The 15,816-nt window shown below is 37.9% G+C and overlaps 1 protein-coding gene across 1 annotated transcript in view; it reads left to right on the top strand.

The window, feature by feature from the left end:
- Nucleotides 1-15,816, top strand: part of shank2b (SH3 and multiple ankyrin repeat domains 2b) — a 107,885-nt gene that overhangs the window by 82,934 nt on the left and 9,135 nt on the right. The window contains exons 17-18 of the mRNA XM_082160306.1: nt 12,827-12,962; nt 13,310-13,399. Of these exons, the coding sequence (XP_082016432.1) occupies nt 12,827-12,962; nt 13,310-13,399 (226 nt within the window). The remainder of the gene's footprint in view (nt 1-12,826; nt 12,963-13,309; nt 13,400-15,816) is intronic.

Raw genomic sequence — 15,816 nt, 5'->3', positions numbered from 1 at the left:
TTCATCATTGATTGGGAGAGAACAGTTCAAACTTACTGGCTGTGGAAATCAGCGGGCGTGTCTCATTATACTATAAGCAAAACGCCGTAAAATAGCGCGCGCTCTGTGTAACCAAAACGGCGTTTTTTACGGCGTCATATGGCGAGATGAACGGCGTAAAAAGCGGCGCTTTCCATGCACACTAAAACGCCGTCAAATACGGCGTCATTGACGTATTTCGCGCGTCTTTTACGGCGTTTGTAATTACAACGGCGTATTTTACGGCGTCCAATACGGTTTAAAACGCCGTATTTGACGGCGTTTAGCTTTAAACGCGATTAATCTATGGCGTATTTCTGAGCCTCTTGGCTTGCCATACACGAGCGCTGCTTGCTCTCTCTCTCCCTCGTGCATATTAATCAAAATCATTAAACACGATAGAAAAAGGGCGAAACACTATGGCAAGCCAAGAGGCTCAGAAATACGCCATAGATGAATCGCGTTTAAAGCCAAACGCCGTAAAATACGGCGTTTTAAACCGTATTGGACGCCGTAAAATACGCCGTTGTAATTACAAACGCCGTAAAAGACGCGCGAAATACGTCAATGACGCCGTATTTGACGGCGTTTTAGTGTGCATGGAAAGCGCCGCTTTTTACGCCGTTCATCTCGCCATATGACGCCGTAAAAAACGCCGTTTTGGTTGCACAGAGCGCGCGCTATTTTACGGCGTTTTGCTTATAGTATAATGAGACACGCCCGCTGATTTCCACAGCCAGTAAGTTTGAACTGTTCTCTCCCAATCAATGATGAACTGAGTCAGACCAGACGAATTCAGCACGGATCATTTGTGGTAATCCAATTCGAATTCTTATGCTCGTATATGAGGAGTTATTAAACAAGGAAAAGAATCCAGGTCGTATTGGCTTAACTCGGCACATTTCCATCTAAGTGCTGAATAACAACATATTGATATAACCCATAGAATGCCCTATGAATTTGTGTGTTTTAAATAGGCCTATTTGAAAAAAAAATAAGACGAATGTATTTTTTGCTATTTCTAAAAAATGTGGCAGATTTGTTGGTAGGTATATAAGCTTCTCCTTCCAGAATTAAATAGTGTTCCGATTTTTGTAGGCTAATTAAATTCGTGTTTTATTCATATTATATTCATTAATAAAAATAACATAGCCTAGTTATTTCTTTCCCACATTTGAGTCATTATTCTTAAAAGAAATGTAAATTATGCTTGCAACAATAGCTGTAGGTTAATTGGCCTGGATGAGTGTGATTGGCCTAATATTGTGTCCCAGACCGGCATTAAATAATTCGTGAATATTTGTAAAAATTCGTGGCTTGAAAGAGTTGTAAAATTGACAGTTCTGTCGATGTTTTGCCCAGGCAGGGTTAGTTAAGTAAAACTAAAACTATTAAAAACATTGAAATGCTAATCGAAATAAACCTGAAATAAAGGAAAATATAACTATTAGTTGAAAAACTTAAACTAAACGGAAATGAGAAATGGTTGTTTTTTTTTTATCAACAAACTGAATTCATTTCGGGTTTTTTTTGCTTCCACCTTCAACCGACGCGATCTTCCATTCATTAACCGACAAGATTATGTTAAATTAAAATTAAATTAAATTAGAATGAACAAGTGACTGTGACCCATTAAAAATAGGCCTACCAAAAAATATTTTTTTTGTTTTAGCCTGCATGTAAAATAGCAGCAACAGAATAGGGGGATTCATCATCGTATTCACCTGTAGTGCTTCTGTGAACGGAGAAAAAACAGGATAACATCCATAACTCTATACTCTATCCATAATTCTGATACAATGTCTGAACAATCCGGCGACTCAAAACGGGGGTTGGAGGTAACGAAAAAAATAAATAAAATTTACACTGCCTACGTAGCTTCTCTGCAGGGGCGGCGCCAGAGAATTTTTAACGCATGTGCTGAGGGGGTGCTAGATCATTGACAGGGGGAGCTGCGCAAAACTTGGCCACTAAATATTTAATATTCAGTTATTTTAATGATCACAATTAAAGTTTTATTAAATTGAACAAGCGCAACATTCAGCACAATCAAATAAAGATGTAGGCTATTATTAATAATAATGTTATATCAACATAATATCTCGTTATTTCGACATAATATGTGAAATATCTCGAAATAACGAGATATTATGTCGATACTACTGCTGTGTCCACCATGGTCTCCACATTCTTGATCAGCGGAAACGATTTTTGCTTGTTTGGGATCTGACTGGCCAGCGTATTTTAAAAATTTAAGCAAACTTTGCTGTTTTTTTGACATTTTTTTCCCTGAAACGATCGAGGCAAACAGCAATCTCAACTAGCACAACAAGCAGGCAAGTCATGTGTCACCCATGTTCACATGTTCCGGCTCAAATTTTAAAATGTGAAAATCCTATTCATTTTGCTTTATTGATTTGAATGATCTTTAATATTTTCTTTAATTTCAGTTTATTATTTAGCTTGGATTAATATTAATAATTAACATAAAATTAATAATTCCTTGGAAGCATACGAATTGGATTACCACAAATGATCCGTGCTGAATTCGTCTGGTCTGACTCAGTTCATCATTGATTGGGAGAGAACAGTTCAAACTTACTGGCTGTGGAAATCAGTGGGCGTGTCTCATTATACTATAAGCAAAACGCCGTAAATAGCGCGCGCTCTGTGCAACCAAAACGGCGTTTTTTACGGCGTCATATGGCGAGATGAACGGCGTAAAAAGCGGCGCTTTCCATGCACACTAAAACGCCGTCAAATACGGCGTCATTGACGTATTTCGCGCGTCTTTTACGGCGTTTGTAATTACAACGGCGTATTTTACGGCGTCCAATACGGTTTAAAACGCCGTATTTTACGGCGTTTGGCTTTAAACGCGATTCATCTATGGCGTATTTCTGAGCCTCTTGGCTTGCCATAAAACACCAAAGTTTCACGCGCGCTCGCGCACTCAGTCTTCAAACTACACGAGCGCTGTCTTGCTCTCTCTCTCCCTCGTGCATATTAACCAAAATCATTAGACACGATAGAAAAAGGGCGGAACACCAAAGTTTCACGTGGAGCATTCGGAGATTTTTTTTTTCTCCATGACAGGCTGCTGGCTCCCACTATTAATTTTTATTTATTTATTTTGTTGGAAAAGCACTCTCTGTATTAGCTTAAAGCCCTCAAGTTTACATTGGTTACTGTATTCTTTCAGTTGCTCTAAACAAGTATTTTGGGTGACCTTTTTTATTTTTTTATTGAATGCTAGTCATCAAGTTGTTGTTATTTTCATCTGAAAGAACTTTTTTTCAGTAAGCTAGGCCCTATGTGTTCAGTAAGCTTGTTTCAGTAAGCTATGTGTTTTCAAGGCTTTAAGGTTTTATTGAATGCTATCTCTGACTAAGAATGCATTACTTTGCACTTGTATAGTCTTTTATTTTGTAATTTTAAGAGCAATAAACATATTGCAATGTTAAGGAATTCATGTTTTTTCATTCAGATATGTAAATCAACATGTATAAATTGTTAGTAGTCAATTAATGGGGAGATATCGAAATCGAATCGGTCTGAAAAAATTAATCGTTAGATTAATCGATGCATCGAAAAAATAATCGCTAGATTAATCGTTTAAAAAATAATCGTTTATCCCAGCCCTATCTGCAGGTCATGCTTACCAGGTTGTTCAGAAAAGCCGAAATGTGCCCAGATGTAGGCTTTTAAAGTAGTTGGAGCATTTTTTATTTTATCGCACTCGCGTCTCTCCTCCCTCTGCCATTGTATGCTACCGCGACAAAGCACGTACGCGACAAATGATGTCAGAAAAGCGTCAGTACATTATAATCGGTTATGGTCTATTACTGAACCGATACCGAATCGTCCTCGTCTGCATCGCGATGCATCGTAGAAACGATTAATTTCGACACCCCTACCGGCCATTGGCAGGTGAGGCAAAAAGTTCGTTTTTGGCCGGTGACACACTGGCTGTGTGGCGTTTCTGTTGCGTGTCAGCTGCGTGGCGTTTTCTATGTCTTGTCACACCAGAAACATGTCTGACGCGGTGCTGCTGCTGCTAGGTGACATATGATAAGCCTCATTGGTGATATATTCGACATATGGGGAGAGAGTTGTGGAAGGCCTATACTTCATGTTAAACATAAATATATAGCAGCAAAGACAACATCGGCAGTATTGACGGCAAAATAGGCTACAGAATATTTCGTTCTGCATTGACAGCATTGATATTTTTTTTTATTACATTTATATCTGCATTTATGTCAAAACCTAGAGACTTTCAAACATCAAAATGTCATTTATTATTATGTATTCGTGTCAAAATGACATATAAACATCTTTTCCTATTCTATTTTGCCTGGAAACGCTTCCAACGCGCTTGCGTGTCGCGTGAAAAATAGCCGTCGGTTCTATTTCTAGCATGCACACGTTTTCCACGCGGCTCGGGCCGCGCCTGAGACGCACGTGTCACGCAGGCAGTGTGCAAGCTCTAACCTGTTAACATGAGAGCCGAAATAAAAACGGACACGCCACGCAGCCAGTGTGTCGGCAGCCTTAGGCCCTGTATATTACATTTATCATATATTATAAATATGGGTGCATACATTAGTTTAAAATGTAAATTAAACTTAAACCCAGGTCCCTGTGGGCCAACACCTCCAAATTGCATCCTTTTCAAAACCTGCTTCAAAAACCCTCATAAATAATGTTTTCCAGTCTTCTTCTATAATATATAACATTAGTTTAGATGGTTTTTGCTGGTCTGTAGACGAGTGGTCCTGTTTTTTATGGTCTAAATAAAATAGTAAGAGCCTTCCCTTGTCCATGCATCCTCACTGTTCTGTTACTTACTATTTAGTGTTTCTGTCTATGTGGAGATACCTGGAGGGGGTCTCCTAGTTCACGGAGTGGCATTATGTAACCACAAGGGTGAACATGGATAGACTGTTACATAATGGCTTAGTGAGCAAGTATATATATGAGTGTGTGTGTGTGTGTGTGTGCTTGCACGTCTTGTTTGTGTCAGTAAGTGCATGTGTAAAAAGAGTGTGTGTGTGAGTGCACAGTGCAGTACACATCTTTATTCTTCTGGAAGTGACCAGATGTGACACAAAATCATCCTTCATGAAATATGGAGGTCCCTGTAGATTCTCTGTCACACAGACACACACTCTCAAGTTGGATGAACAGCACGTGAACACACACACACACACACACACACACACACACACACACACACACACACACACACACACACACACACACACACACACACACAGAGAATCTCTAAGGTCCTTGAATAGAACAGCAAGCATAAATTGTGTGGTGCATCTGGGGACTGCAGAGAAGCAATGAAATTCATTTGGTTTATGAGTTCTTTTTTTTTTTTTTTTTTTTTAAACGTGTGTATTGAGACTGTGACCAGAACGACCCTGAGCAGAACTGATCTGATTAGCCAAATGGAAGGCTTATCGTTTTATGGTTTATTTCCTGTGTGCTGACTCTGTGCAGAGGATAACCGCCTGCTAATTTCATCAGATTTTAATCAAGTGTGGGATGCTCACCACATGTCACACACATCCATCAGTCAAGATCTGTGTGTGCGCGTGTTGTTTTTTTAATGTCTGTTATTGCACCGTGAAATCACAAACTGTTATAATCAATGATAATTTTAGAATTGCAAATTGGCATTTTGTGTGTTGAGATGTGTATAAAAAGAACACCTCCCAAATTCCAGTTTTTGCATCCTAAGCTGTCTTTAACCTGATTTCAGTTTCGTGACACACAGAGACTCGGATCAGCATGTTTAACTCTTAAAGGAATAGTTCACCAGAAAATGAATATTCTATCATTATTTACTCACCCTCGTGACACATATGCTGTTATTTTTCTATATATTTATCTATCTAAACAATTGTAAATGAATGTGTACTATTCCTCTGCTCCTTTATTATGGCAAATTATTTATGGCAAGGAGGAGTTTCTAGAAAGTGTCTATCCATCTGTTATGAATTAATTGTCCAGTTTATGTATATATGTTTTATCTCCCTCCACCTTCTGCGTTAACCTCAAGCTGGCCTGATAATGCACTAAATAGATAATGAACCAAATGGATCTGAAAGGTTACTGGCTACTGACCTTTCTTATCCTTATGCATTTTTTTATTTTGTACAATTAATGTTACTTTATTTGCATATCCATTTTGATTGGTCAGTCTACACATTCTCCCCCTGACATTGATGTGTAACAGCTTAAAGGTATAGCGGAGGATCTTTCCAAATTTTAGATAAGACCCGCCCTCTCCACTTTTTGAAAAGTTTGATTGATTCACCAGAATGATTGACAATTAGGAGGACCAATAGTTTAGACTACCCACCAGGAAGTAAAACATCCTCCGCTATACCTTTAAGCAGGAAAAATAACTTAATAAAATAAAGGTTCAAATAATATTGCTTTAGTTGCTTTTTTTAAAGGTAGTTCAGCCTTCTTTAGCTAATTCCTGCTCAGATGGACAATCTTCAAAATTTCTACCTCTGCATCAGGGTAAATAAATCAATGTAATTCCTTTATGCTGTACCAAACCAGTATACCTGCAGGGATAATTTGTAGACTGTCCAAAAAAAAACTATAAAAGTAATTCATATGATCAGATATGATGCTATAGGTTCCTTTTTAGAGTTTTGCAGCCTGTGGTCACTACTAACAAAGCTGTAAGAAGTTTCTTCAAAATGATCCTTTTGTATCTTAAGGGAAAAAAGAGCATACATGTTTGGAACGACATGAGAGTGAGTAAATAATAACCCATATTCTATGTCCTTGTATCAGAAACAACACAAAAATCAAATTCCTGTGCTCTGGCTCAGCTTGGTTGGATTTAGCTCTGCTCCGGCATAATGAGATTATCAAGATGAAGTGGCCATGGTGAGATTGTGCTGTTTTGTGAGCTTTATCTACATCTGGTCCCAGCACTTCCTAAATGAGCCCAAATCTCATTACCAGTGTGTGACATGCCGAGAGACTAGAGGTCAGTGAGAATGCTAGGAAATTTGTGCCCATCCTCCTCCTTCAGCACTCACCAAAAACTAGAGCACTGCTCAAATCTGCACAGAGTTGCGATTACAGCTCATGATTCACAGAGCTTTCTCTCTCTCTCTCCTTCTCATTCTCTCTAAATTTACATCATCTGTCATAAGGTCAAGCTCTAAGATGTAATGCAGTTATTTTGTCTTCTGGTGCCTTTGGAATGCACAGTATGAAAATCACAGTAGGGATGTAGAAAAGATAACTGTGAGTAACATTAAAGGCTGTTACTTTTTTTTTAAAACATTCCTGGCTCTGCATGTGGGCCTTTCACTCCTGATCCCACATTGATTACGGCTTGCTTTCTTACTTGTGTACAGCTAATTTTATTTTAATTGGAACAATGGCAATCTCTCGCATATGCTCACATACGTAGTCCCTTGCTCTCCATTACGCTCGCAGCATTTATGAATCACACAAACACACACGATGGAATAAAAGGAGCAGCAAAGCTCTCTTCGTCATGAAGACGACTTCGGCTCTCTCGGCTGTTTCCTAGGTTACCCAAGCTTATTCACGTAACCTTTTCTTCGGTAAAAGGCATACTCTAAGATCTCTCCCAAACCTGTCTCTCTCATTTTCTCTCTGCTGATCTGTTTCGTAGTCACAGTGTTTCTCGTTTTGCTAGAGAAATGCCATAGGAGCAGGGGTGTCACTCTAATTTGCCTGCAGTGCCTTTTATGAGGCGATTTATATCAAAGCATATCAACATCTTTATCCTAGTCATTAGTGCTACTTGCTAAGGCAACTATCACTATTGCTATTTCTCTTACTTTAGGTCAGGGTTTGATAGGGAATGACAATCGTGATTGTCAAATCATGTGGCATGTTGAGGTTTGGTGTAATATTACTTTTCTACTCATTCAGATTTTTGCCTGGCAGAATTATATATAGATTTTTTGAGGGTTTTCTTTTGCCTCGGATCAGTAAGTTACCACCTAGCAACCACCCAGAACACCCTAGCAACCTTTCTGAACACCATAGCAATGCCCTTGCAAGATCCTGGCATGAGTTTTGCACAAGCAGGTGCTACTCAATTTTCTTCATAAAATAAAAAAATCTAGTATTGTTTCCAAACTGTGGTTACACCTCTGTTGAAAAGCGATGATGAAAAAATATCTGGTGATGAATGTTGCCCATATATCAACGATTATCACCATTGGCAAAACGTCTCTGCTGTAGCTAAATGCAATTGAGCACACCAGTACCGGCTCGGTGTCAGATTGAATGTCCCACTTAAACGTTTAAACCCCAGTTTGATTTACTACCTTCTGATGCCTTTCCAATGACAGCTCCCTCTGGAATTGTGACCATTTAAGTGAAGAAAATGTATAAAGACAAAAGGTCATTTTCAAACATTGTGGATAAAATAATGGCTTTGTATATCTGGTTTAAATAGGGCAATTGGGAGATAAATGATGTTTTGATAGCAAATGTAGTAGGGCTAGTATACTTTGGTGTTGATGCTTGTTCTGTGTCATTGCCAGGAACCATTACAAACCTGCAAGATTTTATAACCCTTTGGGTGGCTGAATGCTCACGATCAATTTACTTCACTATGATGTAGTAAACCGAAGTTTATGCCTATTAAATCAAGATTGGAGGTTTATGAGCTTTTAGGGTGTTTGTTTGAGGCCGTATTTATTGTAGAGTACTCCTAAAATTACAGTAAATGAAATACGCACCTACACGGTTCAGCTTTTGTCTTCTGATAAAAAATTTACCCAAAAATGTATGACAATGCCTTTGTACACATTTTTGTACTTTTGTACAATGTTTTCTAGAATGAGAATGTATCCTTCCCTTAATATCAAGCAAGTAACTAATCTTTCACTGTCTCTTCCTGTCACCAAGGCTGCATGTATTTGATTAAAAAAAATACAGTAAAAACAATAATATCATGAAATAAAATGTAAAGTAAAAAAAGTTTTTCTATTTTCATGCATTTAAAAAAATACTCCAGTCTTCAGTGTCACATGATTCTTTAGAAACTAATTTTGTGCTCAAGTAACATTTCCTATTATTATCAATGTTGAAAAATGAACATTTTAAAGAACAGCATTTATTTGAAAGTGATATTTGGGGGTAACATTATACTGTAAATGTCTTTACGGTCACTTTTGATCAATTTAATACGTTCTTTCGATATTAAAGTATTAATTTATTTATTTTTAAAAATCTTACTGACCCCAAACTTTATATACATTATATAAGTATGTATGCACTAAAGGTACTGTACGCTAGTATCCAATTCTGAACATAGCTATGTTTTGGCTGTGTATATTTAAAAAAAAGAATAAATGGTATATCCAGCCCAGTAAGATGTACATCAACACAATAATTCGTCTGCTGTTTTTTGTTTTTTACAGCAAAAAGCAGGAAATGAATTATGCACAACAGTGCCATTTTGTGACAACAGAACATTTGACTTTTTATTCCTTTGTAAACATCTGAACATTAGGGCTGTGACGGTGGCAGTTTTTTACCACCGCAGTGGTAATGGACCAACTACCGGCAGTGGCGTGGTGGTTGGGGGGTTGTTTTGAAAATAAAATAAAATAAAAATAAACTAGGCTCAAACGTCCATTTCGTAACAGATATGCGTGTTTATTTGAGCAATTCCGTCAAAGAAACAGCACACTAAAGCCTGTAAAGCATTAAATAAATATCAGTTAATAATGGTTACTTAACCTCTGGCGCTGCCAGAGAAAGCGAAACTAAAATCACCCGCACATGTGAAACACGCTTTACAAATAAAGCGCCTTACCAAGTCTAATAACAAGGACAAACTGTGTTAAAAAGAATTTGACATGCAAGTAAAAAGGTAGGCTATTTGTCTACTTTACCACAGTAAAGAATGTGAATATAATAGGCCTAATTAAAAGCGAACCAAGGAAGAAACGTTTATAATTCCCTTCGAAAACGGGCTGTGAAGTCGTGACGTGAGTGAAGATTTGGGAAAAGAAACGAGATTCCATGTCCAGTGGAATAACTAATGGAATATTGTTAAATTCGCTGATAATCGTGTGACCAGATCGCAAACCAGAATACAAAGACGACAAAGCTTAAATTTATGGGCTCACGCACAACTCTATCATTCAAGTCAAGTCAAGTCACCTTTATTTATATAGCGCTTTTTACAATACAGATTGTATCAAAGCAGCTTCATAGTGATAACAAAAATAATACAACAAAGTTTGTTTCTAGAAGAAAATTGCGTCTTCGTCCACCTGAAGTAAGGCAGATCAATAATATTGTTGAATATTAAATGTCCCCAACTAAGCAAGCCAAAAGCCAAGACAACAGTGGCAAGGAACCAAAACTCCATCAGGTGACAGAATGGAGAAAAAACCTTGGGAGAAACCAGGCTCAGTCGGGGGCCAGATCTCCTCTGGCCAATGAACGAACAGTGTATGATTATGATTCAGGCAGCATTACAGGTCAGAAGTTAGATTGGATCAGAACATTCAGAATATTTATCCAGTTCCATCTGGTTGGAGGTCGGAGTCATCACGCCGGTATGGAGACGGGTTTGTTGTGGTGTACATCGGGTGTTATAGGAAGTGTCCCCGGTTCCGGCTGACCTAATCTATGCAGCCTAATAATCATTTAACTGATTTGAATAATAGAAATGTATAATGTTCTATGTGAATGCCCGGTAAAAGAGATGCGTTTTTAGTCTAGATTTAAACTGACAGAGTGTGTCTGCTTCCCGGACAATGTTAGGGAGACTGTTCCAAAGTTTAGGTGCTAAATGGGAAAATGATCTACTGCTAGCAGTTGATTTTGATATTCTAGGTATTATCAACTGGCCAGAATTTTGAGATCGCAATAGACGTGAAGGACTATAATGCGTTAAGAGCTCGCTCAAGTACTGGGGAGCTAAACCATTTAGTGCTTTGTAAGTAGTCAGCAATATTTAAAAATGTATACGGTGTTTAATAGGGAGCCAATGCAGTGTTGACAGAATCGGGCTAATATGGTCATACTTCCTGGTTCTAGTGAGAACTCTAGCGAAAACTCTAGCTGCTGCGTTTTGGACCAACTGGACTTTGTTTATTAAGCGTGCAGGGCAACCACCCAGTAGAGCATTACAATAATCTAGCCTTGAGGTCATAAACGCATGAACTAACTGTTCCTCATTTTTTATTGAAAGCATATGTCGTAATTTAGATATATTTTTAAGATGGAAGAATGCTGTTTTACAGATGCTAAAAACGTGACTTTGAAATGAAAGATTGGTATCAAAGAGCACACCCAGGTTCTTAACCGACGATAAAGACTTGACAGAGCAGCCATCAAGTGTTAGACAGTATTCTAGGTTATTAATTGAGGACGTTTTTTGTCCAATAATTATAATCTCTGTTTTTTCAGAGTTAAGTAGTAGGAAATGACTAGTCATCCAAATTTTTATATCAGCTATGCATTCCGTTAATTTTGTGAATTGGCGCGTTTCGTTTGGGCGTGAAGAAATATAGAGATGAGTATCATCAGCAAAACAGTGAAAACTAATGCCATGCTTCCTAATGATATCTCCTAAGGGTAGCATGTACAGATTGAACAGCAACGGTCCTAGTACTGAGCCTTGTTAGCCTAGAAATCTAGACACACCCTTGCGGCAGCAAAATGTATTTTGCAGCCAGTGTGGTCTAGCAACTCTCCGTTGACTTTCGAGCTGGAAAAACCAAACTCAGGTCAGGCCAATTACATCGTGTGTAGAGTAGGCGGGGTGGGCTTAACATAATGATGACAGAGTTGCGGCGGTTCCCTGCTACTTGAAAACAAAGAATGGCTGCTGCTGCTGGCGAACAGCGGTCTTTCGAATCGGCTTTGGCCGCGACTCTGGAGGACTTGGAGTTAAGCTTTTCTTTGAGAAAAAAGCAAAGAACGGCACTTAAGTCATTTTTAAAAATGTGTTCGGAGTTTTGCCGACTGGATACGGCAAAAGTTTAATATACCAACTAGCCTTCTTCGTTGCTCTGATTGGTTGTAGCGCTATCCTATTGCGTGCAGAGGGATTTTGAAAGACAACCGTTTATCCTGCCCCTCGGATTGAGCCGTGCCAATAGTGAGTTGCCAGACCTAACATCTTGATGTAGGTCTGGCTTGCCAGGCTAGAGCCTTGTGGTACTCCATACTGAACTTTTGATCGATATGACATCTCTTCGTTTACTGCTACAAACTGATAACGGTCAGATAAGTATGATTTGAAACATGCTAGAACAATTCTACTAATGCCAACATAATTTTCGAGTCTATTCAAAAGAATGTTATGGCCGATGGTATCAAATGCAGCACTAAGATCCAGTAACACTAAGGTCCAATAACACTAATAGAGATATACAACAGGGTCAGATGCTAAGAGCAAATCAAAACTCTAATGAGAGCGGTCTCAGTACTATGGTACGGTCTAATGAATCGTCATGAATCCAAATGTTTCCATGGCTGCGATGTAACATTTAATTGCTAACCTATTATTTCTATTGTAAACAAAACTTTGTGCTTCACTCGTGTCATAATATTCATGTAAAACAGCATTCACATACAGAAAAATGTGTTTGGCGGACCACCGCCGGTGCTACTCAGCCACCGCGGTGGCGCTTTACGCAGTGGTGCGGTTGTCAAGTTTACCTTCTCAGCCCTTCTGAACATGCCTAAAAGACATTTTCATTGTAAAGGAAATAATTTGTAAACCACTGCTGATGCTTAATTGTTCCTCTTTTTATAGGTGAACCAGGACAATGTTGTCAAAGTGGGCCACAAACAAGTGGTCAACATGATTCGTCACGGCGGCAACCACTTAATCATCAAAGTGGTGACGGTCAGTCGAAATCTAGACCCTGATGACACGGCTCGAAAGAAAGGTAAACGTCTTGATTTGTTCAGGGTTTCCCGACTAACTGGATCATGAAAGAACATGTTTAGTCATACGTATGAAAATTAAGCTGACAAAACTCCTTTCATGTGATTCTAACCATTGCTTTTCCATAATGCTAATGTTAGTTTTACTAATCACTGATTTTAATTACACTATTAATTTGTGTTTTAAGTTCTTCTTTTGCATTCATTATTTAAAATGTGAATCGGCAAACCTTGAATGCATGAGTTGTTGTTGTATACAATGCCTCCCCATGGGAATGCTACAGCCCATGGCGAAAGCATCTACTGTACCTGCTCTATTTTTTTTTTTTTTTTTGGTTTGTTGCTATAGCACCACCACCACCACGGAGGGCTCCCTCCACAGCCTTGTCCATGCGTTCAAAATCTATGACCTCAGAGCTAGAAGACCTAGGTAAGCCCAGTCTAGCCAAGCAGAAGCATCTAATTTAATATCTAGTTTCTCTTTATACTTTTTAACAAGATAAGGGACCATTCACACAGGTTACGTTGCATTGTGTTATGTTTTTGGTGTCTCATGACATGAGAGCTGCATTTTTAAGACGACATGTCAAGTTAAAAGGTTCAGTTCCATTTTGTTCTGTTACGTCTAGCTGTTTTTAAGCGCAAAAATGTCTTGTGAATGCACTTTAACCTGTGACACTTTTTGTTGTTCTACAGCTACCGTTCATTATGAAATGAACTTTGATGTTGTTTTGTTTTCCTGCATGCTGACCTAAAAGTGGATAAAGGTATTATACGATTATTTTAAAAATTATTTTTTACAAATTGTACTGCTGTGCTTCCCTGGCATGCATGTGACTTTGTTATATGTACTTTTTTGAGACAGAGATTTTTGATTATATGGACATTGTGTCCATACACAGTTTTTGTGTAGTCCCTACTAAAGAAAACAAAAGTACTACCTTCACATTCACTGTAAAAGCATTACGCATTTCACCTGAGCGGATCGTTGTTGGATTGTGAAGGATTTATTCTGGTGACCACAGCTAAATCTAAGGTTTGATGGGTCATGCTGTCTTAATTATTAGTAATTAAACAAATGGCACAAATGGTAAGCAGTATTACATGCGTATTAAATCCTTATTTAAATTGTGTAATCAGGAATTAATTGTCTTTTTCGTCACTTTGTTATATTGGATACTAATCTACTTGTCTTGTGTAGTGTTGAAAAGTTAACTGCATGGATTTGTTGTTGCTTTCCGTCTAAAATGGCATTACATTATGCACAGGTCAATGCCATGTGGAGGAATACTGTGTATTCCAAACGTTGGTTCTCCACGTCATGTTTTCTGGAAATTATCTCTGAATTTTAATACTTGAATAAAGCTGAATTGTTCTTTTATGTTAAAGCCACTTTGAGGAAAAAGAAGGGTGAGTTTTCCCTAAGCACTCTTTAAATATTTGTCACCTCAGCTTAGCAACAGTAATTATTTTTCTAACACAATTTAGCTTTTTTAATATGATTCAGTGAAAGAAATGTGCAAATAATTTGTATTCTCTCTCCAATAATCAAAATTTACCAGTTGAATGGAAGACTACTTGTGAAAACAGACCAAATGTGTTTACACTGCAAAATGCTCCATAAGCCTTTAGCTTCACTTATTGACCCCCTAGATCTTCAAAAGTGCAATGTAAGAATATATTATTCAACAGCCTGACTTCTATTATAAAAAGGATACGCTTGAGAAAACAAGAGCCACGAATTTCCCATGCCAAAACTGGCTTCAGATACATGTCCTTGTTCCTACTGATATAATGGATCCTGCCTACATTTCGCTCCTCAAAAGGAAGATAAAATCCTAAAGCTGGACATTTTAAGATAATTTCTTCCTTTAAAGAACTACTACTTTAAAGAACATTCTGAAACAAGACGTTGCCATGGAAATAATGCTGCATATGTTTAATATAGAAACATTCCACCTGCAAAATGTAATGCCATATTTTCATTGTAAAGCTATCACCGCTGTTATCAATGATCAGGAATATGATGACCTGTGACTGATGCACAGATATGATACAACATCTTTAGGCTGCTGAATGGACTCCTTTGTCTTCTTGAAGACAATATTTTCTGAACCGTTGTAAGCATTAGTTTTATGTTTACATAATATGGCTGGCTGCATAGTACTCCTGCTGTGTCCTTAAAACAGCCTTGTACGTATTGAGTTCATCAAAGAGAGTCATTTTAAATCTATGTTTAGATATTATCAAGATATATAGATATTACCTTGTTTATAAAAACAAAAAACAAATGCATACTCTTTCTGCAGTCAGATATGCTTTCTGTTATGAATATTAACTAGACAGATTCTTCTGAATGGGCTGTTTTGGTAGTATTCTTTTTAAAATAAGCTTCGCCTCAGGGTTATGATGGGATTTAAAATTTTAAATCTGAGTGTATATATCCATATAATGCCGAATGAAGAGGTGTAACTGTGGCCCCCTTTAGTCCTGGCATTAACAAGCATTTCCAGATATGTATGGTCAGCACTTGACCACATAAATAGCACCCAAGTGTAAAACATATTGTAACTGAACCACTGAAACCGCGTTCTGAGGTGGTCAGACACAAATTCTGACAACATTCGATAAAGTTGTAAATGATAATGCAGCACTACAATAATTATCTGACACAAATTATACTGCAGTCATGCGCTTGGGTCACCTGATTTAATTAACAAATCTGTCAGCATCTCTCCTGATTTTGAATCCTGGGTACTTTAAAGTTTATTTTCTTCTTTTTTCTCTTTTAATCTTTATTAGCATATTTTACTGTGGGAATGTTTAGAATGTAGGGAAACACAATACCTTAATTTT

Source organism: Leuciscus leuciscus (assembly GCF_965113295.1).
Source record: "Leuciscus leuciscus genome assembly, chromosome: 25".
Lineage (NCBI taxonomy): Eukaryota > Metazoa > Chordata > Actinopteri > Cypriniformes > Leuciscidae > Leuciscus > Leuciscus leuciscus.
The sequence above is the reverse complement of the archived record's forward strand: the minus strand, read 5'-3'. Positions and strand labels throughout refer to the sequence as shown.